Source organism: Lolium perenne, chromosome 6 (assembly GCF_019359855.2).
Source record: "Lolium perenne isolate Kyuss_39 chromosome 6, Kyuss_2.0, whole genome shotgun sequence".
Classification (NCBI taxonomy): Eukaryota; Viridiplantae; Streptophyta; class Magnoliopsida; order Poales; family Poaceae; genus Lolium; species Lolium perenne.
In genome coordinates, this window is record NC_067249.2 from 260,986,882 (window position 1) to 260,999,563 (window position 12,682).

A 12,682-nucleotide genomic window follows, 5' to 3' on the forward strand; every position below is an offset into this window, starting at 1 on the left:
GCAAATGATGCGTTGAAGCTATATCACCAAATTCTGGGTCCAGGTGGATACAGGGCTAACCGTCCTAAGTGGCAGGCAGCTGAGGCGGAACTGACCAGGAAAGGGATCAGATTAGGGACACACGGTTGGATCGAACGGTGTAAGGAGTGGTTCTACGGGATTGGGGGAACGATGCATCCAGAAACAGGGAAGTGCATCTATAAGAAAGCTCATCTGAAGTTTCCCATTGAAGCCCTGGAAAAAGCACATAAAGACGTGGAGGAGGGGAGGTTCCAGCCCGAAAGAGAGAACGATGAGCTGACACGCGCCCTTGGGAACAAAGAACACGGCGGACGAACACGAGGCACAGAAGGCTCCGTTCCGTGGAAGTATGGCTTTCCTGCGGAAAGGAAGAGATTTCCTGATAAAAGCCATGAGAGGAGAAAGGCAAGGGAAATAGACCGCATAGCGTCCTTAGAGGAGGGTATGAGCACCATGAAAGCCCAATTAACCATGGTAACCCAAGTACTTACATCGCAGATGGCTCAGGGGCAGGTTGTAGATCCTGCATTGCTCAATTCCCTCGTCCCGCTGCAATCTCAACAACACCGGAAAAGCAGCGTGGCTTCCTCTCAGCAGGTGGATAATGATGATGATGACCAGGTGGTCGAGCCTCCTCGCTACCCCCCCCCCCCCCCCCGTGGATGATCTCATGAGAGCCGTCCTTGTGAGCTACATGTTAAAGTTTTCAACCTATCCTTCAAGGCGGTGGTCGGCATCCTCTTACCTACAAGGTCTTACCATTGCCGTCCGGTCCAAGACGACTTTGCTGTTGTGATGGTGGATGAAGTGTTGAGAGATTACGAGGGGTTGGTGCTTGAGCACCCTGCAGGTGAAGATGGGGAAATCAAAGAACTGGGAGAAGCCCGTAGAACCACCGTGCAATGGCGGAAGGAGAACATTGTGTTTCCAGGTGAGAAGCCACCAAGCAGGCCACCTCCTCCGCCTCCTCCGCCACCTGCGCAGTCTCCTCCGCGTGATGATTCTCCTCTGCACGATGATGATTCCCCTATGCATGAGCAGTCTCCTCCGCGTGAGAATACTCCGCCGCCTCCTCCTCCTCCTCGTGAGAATACTCCGCCGCCTCCTCCTCCTCGTCAGGAGACTCCGCCGCCTCCACCTAAGCAAAAGAGGAAGCTAACCGCAGCACCTCCTACAGCTCCGAAGAGATCATCAACTCCGATGAGGGCACAGACTCCAGAGTTGTTACCACATGAGCAGACTGAAGAGCAAAAGGCATTTCTTGCGCCGAAGAAGATGCTTATTCCACCGCATACAGTGAAGCACTTTGCCGAGACGAGAATGAAGAGATCTGAGCTGAGAGCTGATTATGACCGCTCTCTTGGACAGTCCTCTAGAGCGAGCAAAGAAGCAAAAAAAAGTCGCCCAGCTTGGACAGCAGGACATTCAGGCCGTACCCCACTTCGTCGTGGAGCCCTATCATGATCCAGAGACGGCATCGATGATCGAACGGGATGCTAGAGCTCAGGGAGCATCAGTTGAGTACGAAGATTACTATCCAACGGCTCAAGTGGTAAACAAGTATAAATACGGAAAAGATCTCGTCAAACCTGGCGAGCTCACGCATCTAGGGACTCAGATGCGCAGGTTGCATGACTGGTACCTGAAAGCCTGTCGAAGAGGTGATCGCTACCTCACGGTGTATCTTAGAGATGAGCATTACTTCCGGGGGGTCGAGGAGATAAACCTTGAGTTAGAAGAACTGTTTCAGTTATTCAATCAAGACGCCCTCGACAAAGCTGTCATCAGTTGCTACTGCCTGTAAGTGATTTATTTATGTAATTAAGTCTGTACCTCAGCGCTCATTCATTTGCACTAACAATTATCCTCACTATATTCTTTGTGTACGCTATACATTTAATTATGCAGAATGAAGAAGCTCGAATGCAAAAGAGGCAAGCTCCTACCGCTGGGGTTCATAGACCCAGACACAGTTCATGAAGTTACGGTTCGAGACTTCCCCAAGGACACAGAGGACAACATGTTAATGTTTTTAGTGGAGAAAGCAAACAAAGAGGATATATTCTTTCCCTACAACTTCAAGTGAGTATTATATATAACATACATTATGCTTGTGCACCTTCCACTTTATTCTCGTAATCATTGAGCTATGCTTGTGCAGATTCCACTTTATTCTCCTAATCATTGATCTTCACAAAGGAGTCGTAAATGTCATGGACTCGAAACGTAAAGAATATGCGGAATGGGCGAACATGGCTGCCATCCTCCAGAGGTAATTTCAATCAATTTCGTATTGGCATCTTCATCTGTTCTAATTCGACGATATCATCAACTAATCAATAACTCATTTACTCATTATTTTTTGCCGGGCAGGGCCTGGAAACGGTTCATCACTACTGTTCCGGGTACATGGAAACCGGAGCTTACATTTCAAGATTACCCTGTAAGTAGTACTATATATCTATGTCCGTGAAACTCTATATATGATATTTACTTTCAATACGATGCTTGATCGAACTATTTTTTCGTAAAGTGTATGAGGCAGGAACCGGGAATAACTTATGTGGATACTACGTCTGCACCTTCATTCGTGACATGGCCTGTCCCAAGGGTGGGGATGCCCATATACACCACACTCGTGTACGATAACAAATTCTCACAATTATCTTAATTAGTACCATCTATTGTATTGAGTTCCATTCATATATTGATCTCCTTTTTTAAATATAGATGAAACGCCTGCGGGACACTCTCATAACGGAGGATCAAATACGAGCAATTCAAGAGGAAATCGTGGGATTCTTTCTTACCGATGTCATTACCCCAGGTGGAGAGCACTATAAGAAGGTCATAGCTAGATGTTGAGCAACTTCGTAGAAGCTAATAGATTTAGTAAAGAGATCCGACTCTATATTGTAAATATGCATGCATTACGTGTACTGTTGACGATGTCTATATATATTCACGAAGATATTTTGTGGTTTCTTGAATGATATATATATGCATTGCTGAAACTCTGCCGCGGCAGAGAAACGCCATGTTTCTCTGCCGCGGCAGAGAAACGCTGCTACAGCCTAAACCTGTGCCGCGGCAGAGAAATAGCAATTCTCTGCCGCGGCAGAGAACCACAGGCCCGGTTCGTACCACGAACCGGGACCAAAGGCCATCCACCGCGAGCTTCCTGGCCGCACCACGTGGCGCCGCCTTTAGGCCCGGTGCAACTTTGAACCGGGACTAAAGGGGGGACCCTTTAGTCCCGCCTTATTGGTCCCGGTTTGAAAACCGGCACTGAAGACCCAAATGGATCGGGCCTATAGCCCCGTTTTCCACTAGTGAAAAATTGAAGAGGGAAGCACCGATGGCATCTCTATGTTCTTCAACATCTCAACCATCATCACCACCATGAAGAGGGAGTAATCCACCTCTGAAGTCATTGCCACATGAACAACACAAGTACTCTAGTTCACTTCAGCAACCAGACAGGTAGACAAATTTTCTACGCAGATCATTGGATGTTATCGAAGCACAGCACTTGCATGTTTAGATTTCATAACAGGGACAAGAATTCCTCGTTCCATTATTCAAAGCTGGCAGCCACATGGGAAGAGAGTGGAGACAAAACCGAAACAAAAGAGGCTAGCCTCTCAGCTCCGGAAGACAAGAATTGTATTCTCGGCAGCAGAGAACAAAAGCAACACACAGATGCATGTCTTCACGTGAGAAGCACCAACAGTCCAACACCATCGTTCCCAGTCTTTGAAGCACCAACAAACATTTACTATCACTGCATACTCACCGATGCAGTTGCCCAACATGGAAACAGTCTCGTACTAGTAAAATAAGCCTGGTTGTTTTTCATCAGCCCATCATCATCGCATAGATCAACTGCCATCTATTACTGAACTTCAGTCTTTGCATAACTTAAACTGAACACATTAAACATGTACTATGTCAGTCATCTGCAGCCCAACATGGATAATAACATAACATATCACACAGTCTTGTACTAGTAAATTAAACCTGGTAGTTTTTCATCAACACATCATCGTCGTCGTCGTCGCATAGATTCCATCTACTGAACTCAGTCTTTGCACAACTTAAACTGGGACTACAAGAACAGCACCACTGGGCTGCTATGCTAGCTACTGAAAGTCGTCTTCTGCTACTACTGCTGTTACTACAAGGTGCAATGCCGAGCAGCAGCATGCATTATCTAATCACTAACAGAAATTAAGGTAAGACACAATCAAACCAGACACCACCATCTTCGGCGAACAAACAACAAGTTTGTTTCTTGCTAGAGCATCATTCCCTTCCAGCCAACATAACCAATAACTGAATCGGCCACATGGTTAGTTACCCATTTTGCAGCTGCAGTGGTTGCTACCTGGGATCAGAGCAGGATGTCGGCCTTGGAAGGCAGCCTCCGGAAGAAGTTCATGAGCAGGGACGGCATCCTGCTGCGGAACCGCGGCGGGCGCATGGCGTACAGGCCCGAGAGCCCGATCAGCACCTTCATCGGCACGGCGTAGGCGACGACCGCAGCAGCGACGCAGGCAATGGAGAAGAGCAGCGTCGCCCTCGGGTCGCGCCAGCTGAGGACGGCCTGCATCCGCTCGCCCTGCGTCGCGATGTCGCCGACCACCGTCTGCACCCTCCCCGCCACGCTGCGGAGGCGGTCGTACCTGAAGCGGACGACGTCGCCGCGGCTGGAAGGGAAGGTGTCGAACTCCTCGTCCAGCTCGTCCACGGTTGCCGCGTCGGCGTGAGACAGCCGCATATCCATGTGAGGCGGGTTCCTGGGACGGACACGGTACCTCCATAGCCCGGTGAACGCCATCACCAGGAACGCCGTCGGCGCGATCAGCTCCGGCATGAGGACGAACACCAGGAATGTGAACACCGCAACGCACGAGTGCACCGCATATCCCTTCACTATTGGCCCCCGCTGTATCGTCCGCCGTCGCCGACGCTCAGGTCTCCGCGGATGCCACTGCTCCGACTCCGTATCAGCTGACCAATCTCATCACCGTGCGCCTCAAGCCAGACAACTATTTGTACTGGCGCGCACAGATACTGCCACTCCTTCGCAGCCGTCGCCTCGATGGGTTCGTCGACGGGAGCTTCCCATGTCCGTCACGCACGGTCGCCGCGCGTACGGCGGACGGCACGAGGGTGGAGGCGGAGAACCCCCTCTACGCCGCCTGGGTCGCGCAAGACCAGGCCATCGTCTCGGCACTGCAGTCCTCGCTGACGGAGGGTGTTGCTGGCCTTGTGCTGTTTGCCGCCACCTCTCACGACATCTCGCGCACGTTCGAGCAGAGCTACGCTCAGCAGTCCGTGGCCCGTGGCAATGATCTTCGCCGCCAACTCACCGACTGCAAGAAGCTCAACTCCTCTGCCCACGACTACTTCAACAAGGTCAAAACGATCTCGGACACGCTGACCTCTATCGGCCAGCCTCTCCGGGACTCTGAGTTCGTCGAACATGTTCTACATGGGCTTGACAAGGAGTATGACAACCTGGTGGAGCATGTTGAGGATCGACCCACACCGACCCTTCCTCACGAGCTCTATACGCGTCTACTGGCCACCGAGCGGCGCATTGAGGCACGCCGCCATGAGGCTTCCGTCGTCCACGACCTCGCCGCCCATGCGGCCTACCGTGGCGCCCCTAGTGGCGGTCGCACACCTGCACCTGCGCCACGCCCTCCGTTCTCTGGCCCGCCTGCTGGAGGCGGTCAGTGGCAGTCTGGCCCGCCTGCTGGGGGCGGTCAGTGGCAGCCTCGCCCACCGGCTCCGCCATCCCCGGGTGGGCGTCCTCGCCCCATATGCCAATTATGTGGCATCACGGGCCACGTTGCATCGAAGTGCCACCGTCGCTTCAAGCGCGACTTCCTCGGCATCGGCAATGACGGTCGCGGGAACGAGAAGCAAGCCGCCATCGCCGACAGCTACTCCGGCTACACCCCCTCCTTCGTCATTGATCCCACCTGGTACTTCGACACCGGGGCGACGGATCACATGACAAGCGAGATGGGTAAGCTCAACGCCAACGAGCCCTACCGTGGGCAATACAAGGTCCGCACCGCTGATGGTTCAGGTATGCCCATCACTCATGTTGGCCAAGCATCTCTTCTCTCTAACACCTCCCGTCAGTTACACCTCCGCAATGTCCTTTGTGTTCCCCTAGTCACTCGCAATCTTCTTTCTGTTCGTAAGTTTACTTATGATAATGATGTTTTTTGTGAGTTTCACCCGTTTCATCTTCTCATAAAGGACCGAGTCACACGGGAGGTTCTGCTTAGAGGTCGAGTTCACCAGGGCTTGTACGCGTTGGAGGCGCCGTCGGGTCTGGAGGTCTTCAGTGGTGTACGTGTGTCGACTGCACATTGGCATGCGCGCCTTGGCCATCCTGCGTCTCCTGTAGTGAGCCATGTTCTTTGTCGCCATGAGCTCCCTACTTTATCTAGTAATAAAAGTCTAGCAGTGTGTGATGCTTGTCAGCAGGGAAAGAGTCATCAGCAACCTTTTGTTTCCTCCACTAGAGTTATTCAAAATCCACTTGAACTCATTTACTCGGATGTATGGGGCCCTGCCCAAACCTCTGTCAGTGGTCATACTTATTATGTCAGTTTCATTGATGCTTATAGTCGCTTTACGTGGCTCTATTTACTTAAAAGCAAAGCTGATGTGTTTAATGTGTTTGTGCAATTCCAGCTTCACGTCGAGCGACTCCTTAGCCACAAGATTATTCATGTTCAGTCGGATTGGGGTGGTGAATATCGCAACCTCAACACCTTCTTTAGCAAACTTGGGATTTCGCATCGCGTTTCTTGCCCACATACACATCAGCAAAACGGTACGGTTGAGCGCAAGCACCGCCACATCGTTGAAACTGGTCTCACACTTCTTGCTCATGCATCTGTGCCTTTTCGCTTTTGGAGTGATCATTTTTCCACTGCGTGTTTTTTGATCAACAGAACTCCAACTAGACTTCTCAGTATGAAGACACCCCTTGAGCTCCTGTTCAAGGAACTCCCTGATTACACATTCTTTAAAGTTTTTGGTTGCGCGTGTTGGCCTCACCTTAGGCCATACAATAGTCGAAAGCTTGAGTTTCGTTCCAAAAAGTGTGTCTTCCTCGGTTACAGTGCTCTTCACAAAGGCTATAAGTGTCTCCACGTTCCCACAAACCGTGTCTACATATCTCGCGACGTAGTCTTTGATGAAAACGTGTTTCCTTTTTCCGATATGCCATCATCTTCATCTGTTTCACCACCCACAAATAACTCTCCAGTTAGTCTTGGCCAATTTGATGATGTTGCATATTCGCCTGTGTCACCCCTGCCATCGCCGTCACCACCACCTCCACCACCGCCGCCGCCTCCACCTGCACTGCGTCCTCATACACGCAGCCGCAGTGGGATTCATCGACCCAAGGAGCGCACCGATGGCACCGTTGCATGGATTGCCTCCTGTCTTGCTCAAGCACAGGAGGATCCGTCTGCTGAACCCCGACACTACCAGGCTGCTATGAGCATTCCACACTGGCGTGCTACCATGGATCTTGAGTATCAAGCTCTTCAGAACAATGGTACATGGCAGCTCGTTCCTCCCCGCTCTGGTGTCAACATCATTGACTCCAAATGGATATTCAAGGTGAAGAAGCATGCTGATGGCTCCATTGAGCGCTACAAAGCTCGCCTGGTTGCCAAAGGCTTCAAGCAGAGGTATGGACTTGACTACGAGGATACGTTTAGTCCTGTTGTTAAACCTACCACTATTCGGCTGCTGTTATCCCTTGTTGTTACTTGGGGCTGGACTCTCCGTCAGTTGGATGTTCAGAATGCTTTCCTCCATGGCGTTTTGGAGGAAGAGGTATACACACGCCAACCTCATGGTTTTGTTGATCTTGCTCGCCCACATCATCTCTGTCGACTGGTGAAAGCTCTCTATGGTCTGAAACAGGCGCCTCGTGCTTGGCATGCCCGGCTTGGTGCCGCCCTTCGAGCTCATGGCTTTGTTCCCTCCACTGCTGACACTTCACTGTTCATTCTTCAGCGTCCCCAGCTCACCATGTACTTGCTGGTCTATGTTGATGACATCATCCTGGTCAGCTCTTCTGTTGCTGCTACACACAGATTGATTGTGGCTCTTGGTTCTGAGTTTGCTCTCAAGGATCTTGGCAAGCTACATTATTTTCTTGGCTTGGAGGTTACTTATCCTGGCGATGGTCTTGCTCTCTCTCAGCAGAAGTACTCACAGGATCTCTTGCGTCGTGCTGGTATGCTTGACTGCAAGGCGGCGATTACACCTATGTCTTCTACTGAGGTTCTATCTGTTGATGGTGGTACTTTGCTGTCTACTGATGATGCTACTGAGTACAGGCGCATTGTTGGAGGTCTCCAGTACCTTACCATTACTCGCCCGGATGTTTCCTATGCTGTAAACCGTGTCTGTCAGTACCTGCACGCGCCACGGGATACTCATTGGACTGCTGTCAAACGCATCTTGCGCTATGTGTGTTCTACTCTCACCCATGGACTTCATCTTCGGCCGGCGCCAACTGGTGTTCTTGCCGCCTTCAGTGATGCGGACTGGGCTGGCAACCCCGATGACCGGCGATCAACAGGGGGCTATGCTGTATTTCTGGGTTCCAACTTGATCGCCTAGAGTGCACACAAGCAAGCCACAGTCTCTCGCAGCAGCACTGAAGCAGAGTATAAAGCCGTTGCGGATGCCACGGGCGAGATTATCTGGATACAGTCTTTACTTCGAGAGTTGAAGATGAGTCCGAAGCAGTCGCCCATCTTGTGGTGTGACAACATTGGCGCCACATATCTGTCGCTCAATCCAGTGTTTCATGCTCGCACCAAACACATAGAGGTTGATTACCACTTTGTGAGAGAGCGAGTTGCTCAGAAACGACTGCAAATCAAGTTCATCTCGTCTAAGGACCAGCTTGCTGACATCTTCACCAAACCGCTTCCGCTTCCACTATTCCTTAGATGTAGACGCAATCTTAACTTACTGAATACTTCAGGTCACAGTTAAGATTGAGGGAGGGTGTTAGACTGTATATTTGTATATGTATTTGTACCCCTGTATGTACCTTTTGGTACCCCATATATATATATATGAGATAGGCCACGCCCTAGAGCGTTGAGCCGGTTCCTCCCAAATCCTCTTACGTTAACATGCTGCCACGAGCGGACCAGCTCGAACCACGTGCCGACAGCGATCAGACCAGAGAGCACGGCGACGAGGCGGAAGAAGTTGGCCTTGCTGCGCCGCATGCTCCACAGATGCGAGCGGTGATCCAGCATGTACTCCACAACCTCCTTGCCAAGCGACGGCTCGGTGCGGCCAAGCCGGGCAGCAACGACGCTCGTGGCCTGGAACCGCAGGCTCTCGACCTGGCGCACAAGCAGCGGCTCGACGTAGTGCATCTTGGGCAGCAACGGGCGGACATAGGCATGGTACATGACTACATGTTGCCTGCATTGCCGCAGCCAAAGCGCACGGCTAGGTGGAGCTCCCCCATCTTCTTGACCCCGGACTGATGCAGCATGAGGAGCGGGTAAGCGTGGGTGTAGAAACCTCTTCAGACACACACAAACTATAGATCCTTGATTTGCATACGAGGCCACATAAGTGAGTTATAGGGATTTAGAGAATAGATAGTTTACTTTCGTTGGTTCGACACTTAAATAATTATCGAATTGCACTGTGGTGATCCCCTGTACTTGGAGGTTATCAATTATCTAAACAATGATCTATTGAAATATTTCTATCCCAATTCTATCAATTTCAATCTTATAAAACAATAGGTTTAGTAGGTCTAGTGTTATCTTAAACCCTAGGATGAAGAGGCTATTTAGAAGTTAACGGAAGTGAAACTTATACCAAGTTGATTACGAGTATAATCTCAAAGTAAGATTATATGAGAGACAAGGATACTAAGATTTATCCTTAGGAAGACAAATAGAGATACTGAAAGAACATTTGACTGCCGTTATGATTTTGTGTGTTAGATAACAACATTAGTGATGATATAATTATATGATAAGTGGTGCAGGATATTTATTTAAGTTTGGCTTGTCAGCATTGAACCCCCAAATTTGTGGAATCACATGTTGCCGATGAAAAAGGGTTTTGAAAGAAGCTCCAAGATGGATTATCCGGGTGCAAGAAGGGTCGGATTATCACTTGCAATATTGGGGCCCTCGAAAAACGGCCAAGGACTTTTACGAGCCCATATGCGCGAGCCCCTGTATCCCCCCCCCCCCCCCCCCCCACCACCACCACCACCACCACGGATATTTGGGCGGAGGTTTTGTGGAGGCCGGATATCTCATAGAACCGGATTATACACCTCTCACTTGGTCCGGATAATCTGGGTCATGGTTTCACCAACGACTCTAATTTTAGGAGGGGTATAAATACCCCCTCCCTTCTTCAACCTCAAGATGTTCGACCTGACCAAGAAGAAACCCTAAAATCTGAGCCACGATTTCCACTTGATCTCCTCCCTCAACCAACCTAAGCTCTTGATCTTTGGAGAATCGAAGGAGAAGACCAAGCTCTACATTCTCGCCAAACCGTTTTGATTTTCCACGTCATTCACATGAGGGCCCTTTGGCTAGAGTTTCCTTTGGAAACCCTAGTTTTTGTTTACTCCATTGATAACTTGTTATTGTGTTGTAACAACCTTGGGAGCCTTCAATTCGGTTGTGGATGAACCTTGTAAAAGTCCCGGTTTCCGCTTCGAGGAAATCCCTTAGTGTACACGTGGGTCGGGCCTTTGTGGCAAAACTCACAGGAGAATAGGGTGAGACCTTTGTGGCGTTGGTCTAGCCTTTGTGGTGACCACACCCCTCCAATGTAGACGTACTTCCCCTCAAAAGGAAGGAACTACGGGAATCATCCCTTGTGTCTCTGCGTGGTCCACTCTCGGTTTCTCTATCCTTATTGTATCTTGCTTAGTTTTAGCTTGCTTAGTTGTGTAGCTTGTCATCTAGGTAAATTCACTTAGTTGCATATCTAGAGAATTTACCTTTTGTGTCAAGCTTAAATTGAAAAAGAAATAAATTTAGTAGCATCTATTCACACCCCCTCTAGGTGCGGCATACGATCCTTTCAATTGGTATCGGAGTCTCGGCTCTTAATTGTAGCTTAACTTCCTAAGAGTATGCCGAATGATGGGGATAAAGATGAAGCCCGCAAGCCAGTATCCATGGACGATCTCAAGGCTTTGGAAACTACCTTGAAATCTTCCATGGATGCTCAAATGGTAGCAATGCGAGAATATTTCGTGGAGCTAATGGCGCCGAAAGCCCCTCCCATTATTTCCATCCCTGTGGACATGAAACCTTTGTTAGCGGGTAAACCTTCGCGCTCACCCTCTAGTAAAAGGTGTGAGGAAGGTGATGACCTTGATAAAGATAAGGACTCTATACCCTCTTCCCTAAAGGGGGAGGTGGGAAGAAGGAGTACCATGAAGAAAAGTGGCGCTCCCCCGACCCACCTGTCCCTCACCCTCATATAAAGAATAGAGGTTATCCACCTAAGCATGATGTTAGTGATTTTGGTAAATGGCAATTTGAGTTTAAATCTCATGTGTGTAGTTCTTCTAAATTGGCTTCAAGAACCATTTTTTATGTTGTGTTTTCATTTCATAACGTTAGTTGGTTTATGTGCCTTTCTAACTTGTATCTTGAAAGAACACTTAGTTGTTTTAGACAGGTGCCTAAGTTTTTTCTGACATTAGAATATATTTTAAAAATTTGAGGTTATTGTTTTTGTGTCTCATCTTTTCTAGGGAATAGATGTTTTTTTTAATTTGAAATGAAGTTGTCTTCTGATCACTTCTAACTTTGTTTTACTTAGTTAAGCTTCGGTGGCTAGCTAACATTTTTATAAGTTGGGGTTATTTCTTTGTGTCTCATTTTCTTGGATACTTTGTTTTCAAATCAAATCAAGTTGGCTTTTAAGCATGGCTAAGTTTGGTTTACAAAATCTAACTAAGTTGGTTAGTCAACAAAATTAAGTTTTTAAGGGTATTATTGTGTACCTCTGTTTTGGTGGGATGGTTGGGTTTTAATTTAAAGCAAGTTGGTTTATGAATATGCTTAAGTTTGTTTGCCTAATATAATATAGTTGGCCTGTCAACATTTTTAAAATTTTGAGGTTATTATTTTTTGTCTCATCTTTCTAAGGATGTTTGATGCGGAGTGTACAAGTCCAAGTCCAAATCCAAGTTAAGTTGGACACGTACCGGCCAGCCTCCCGTGACGGCTACCAATATAAGCGATCAGACCTACCGATTATAGCGGCTATCAAAGGCATCGAGTAGCGTACATACTCACGAGACAGAAGCAAGAAGAAAGAAGATCAGCCGAGACGACATGGCGGCTTTCCGGCAACTGCTGCTCCGGGGGCTCCTCGCCGGCCGCCGCGTGGCCACGGCTCCAACACAGGATGCTCGCGCTTTCTCCACCGCCGGCGGCAGCCACCGGGCTCCTCAGGTTCGCATCGCCTCATATCCCATCCCATAGGTTGATCTGTTACCGAAATCCGTTCCTTTTTCCTGATCAATCACGCGTGCGCGCAGAGTTCCCGGCTGCTGCTGGATAGGGAGTATATTTTATGTGCATAC

At 49.1% G+C, this 12,682-nt stretch overlaps 1 protein-coding gene across 1 annotated transcript; it reads right to left on the reverse strand.

Annotated features, from left to right (window-relative positions):
* Positions 1 to 4,069: 4,069 nt before the first annotated feature.
* Positions 4,070 to 9,568, reverse strand: LOC127305369 (FT-interacting protein 3). The gene is given in 4 exon segments (XM_071821853.1): positions 4,070 to 4,956; positions 7,549 to 7,552; positions 9,222 to 9,509; positions 9,512 to 9,568. Coding segments are annotated over 4 exon segments (891 nt in total). The 3' UTR covers positions 4,070 to 4,414.
* Positions 9,569 to 12,682: the final 3,114 nt, after the last annotated feature.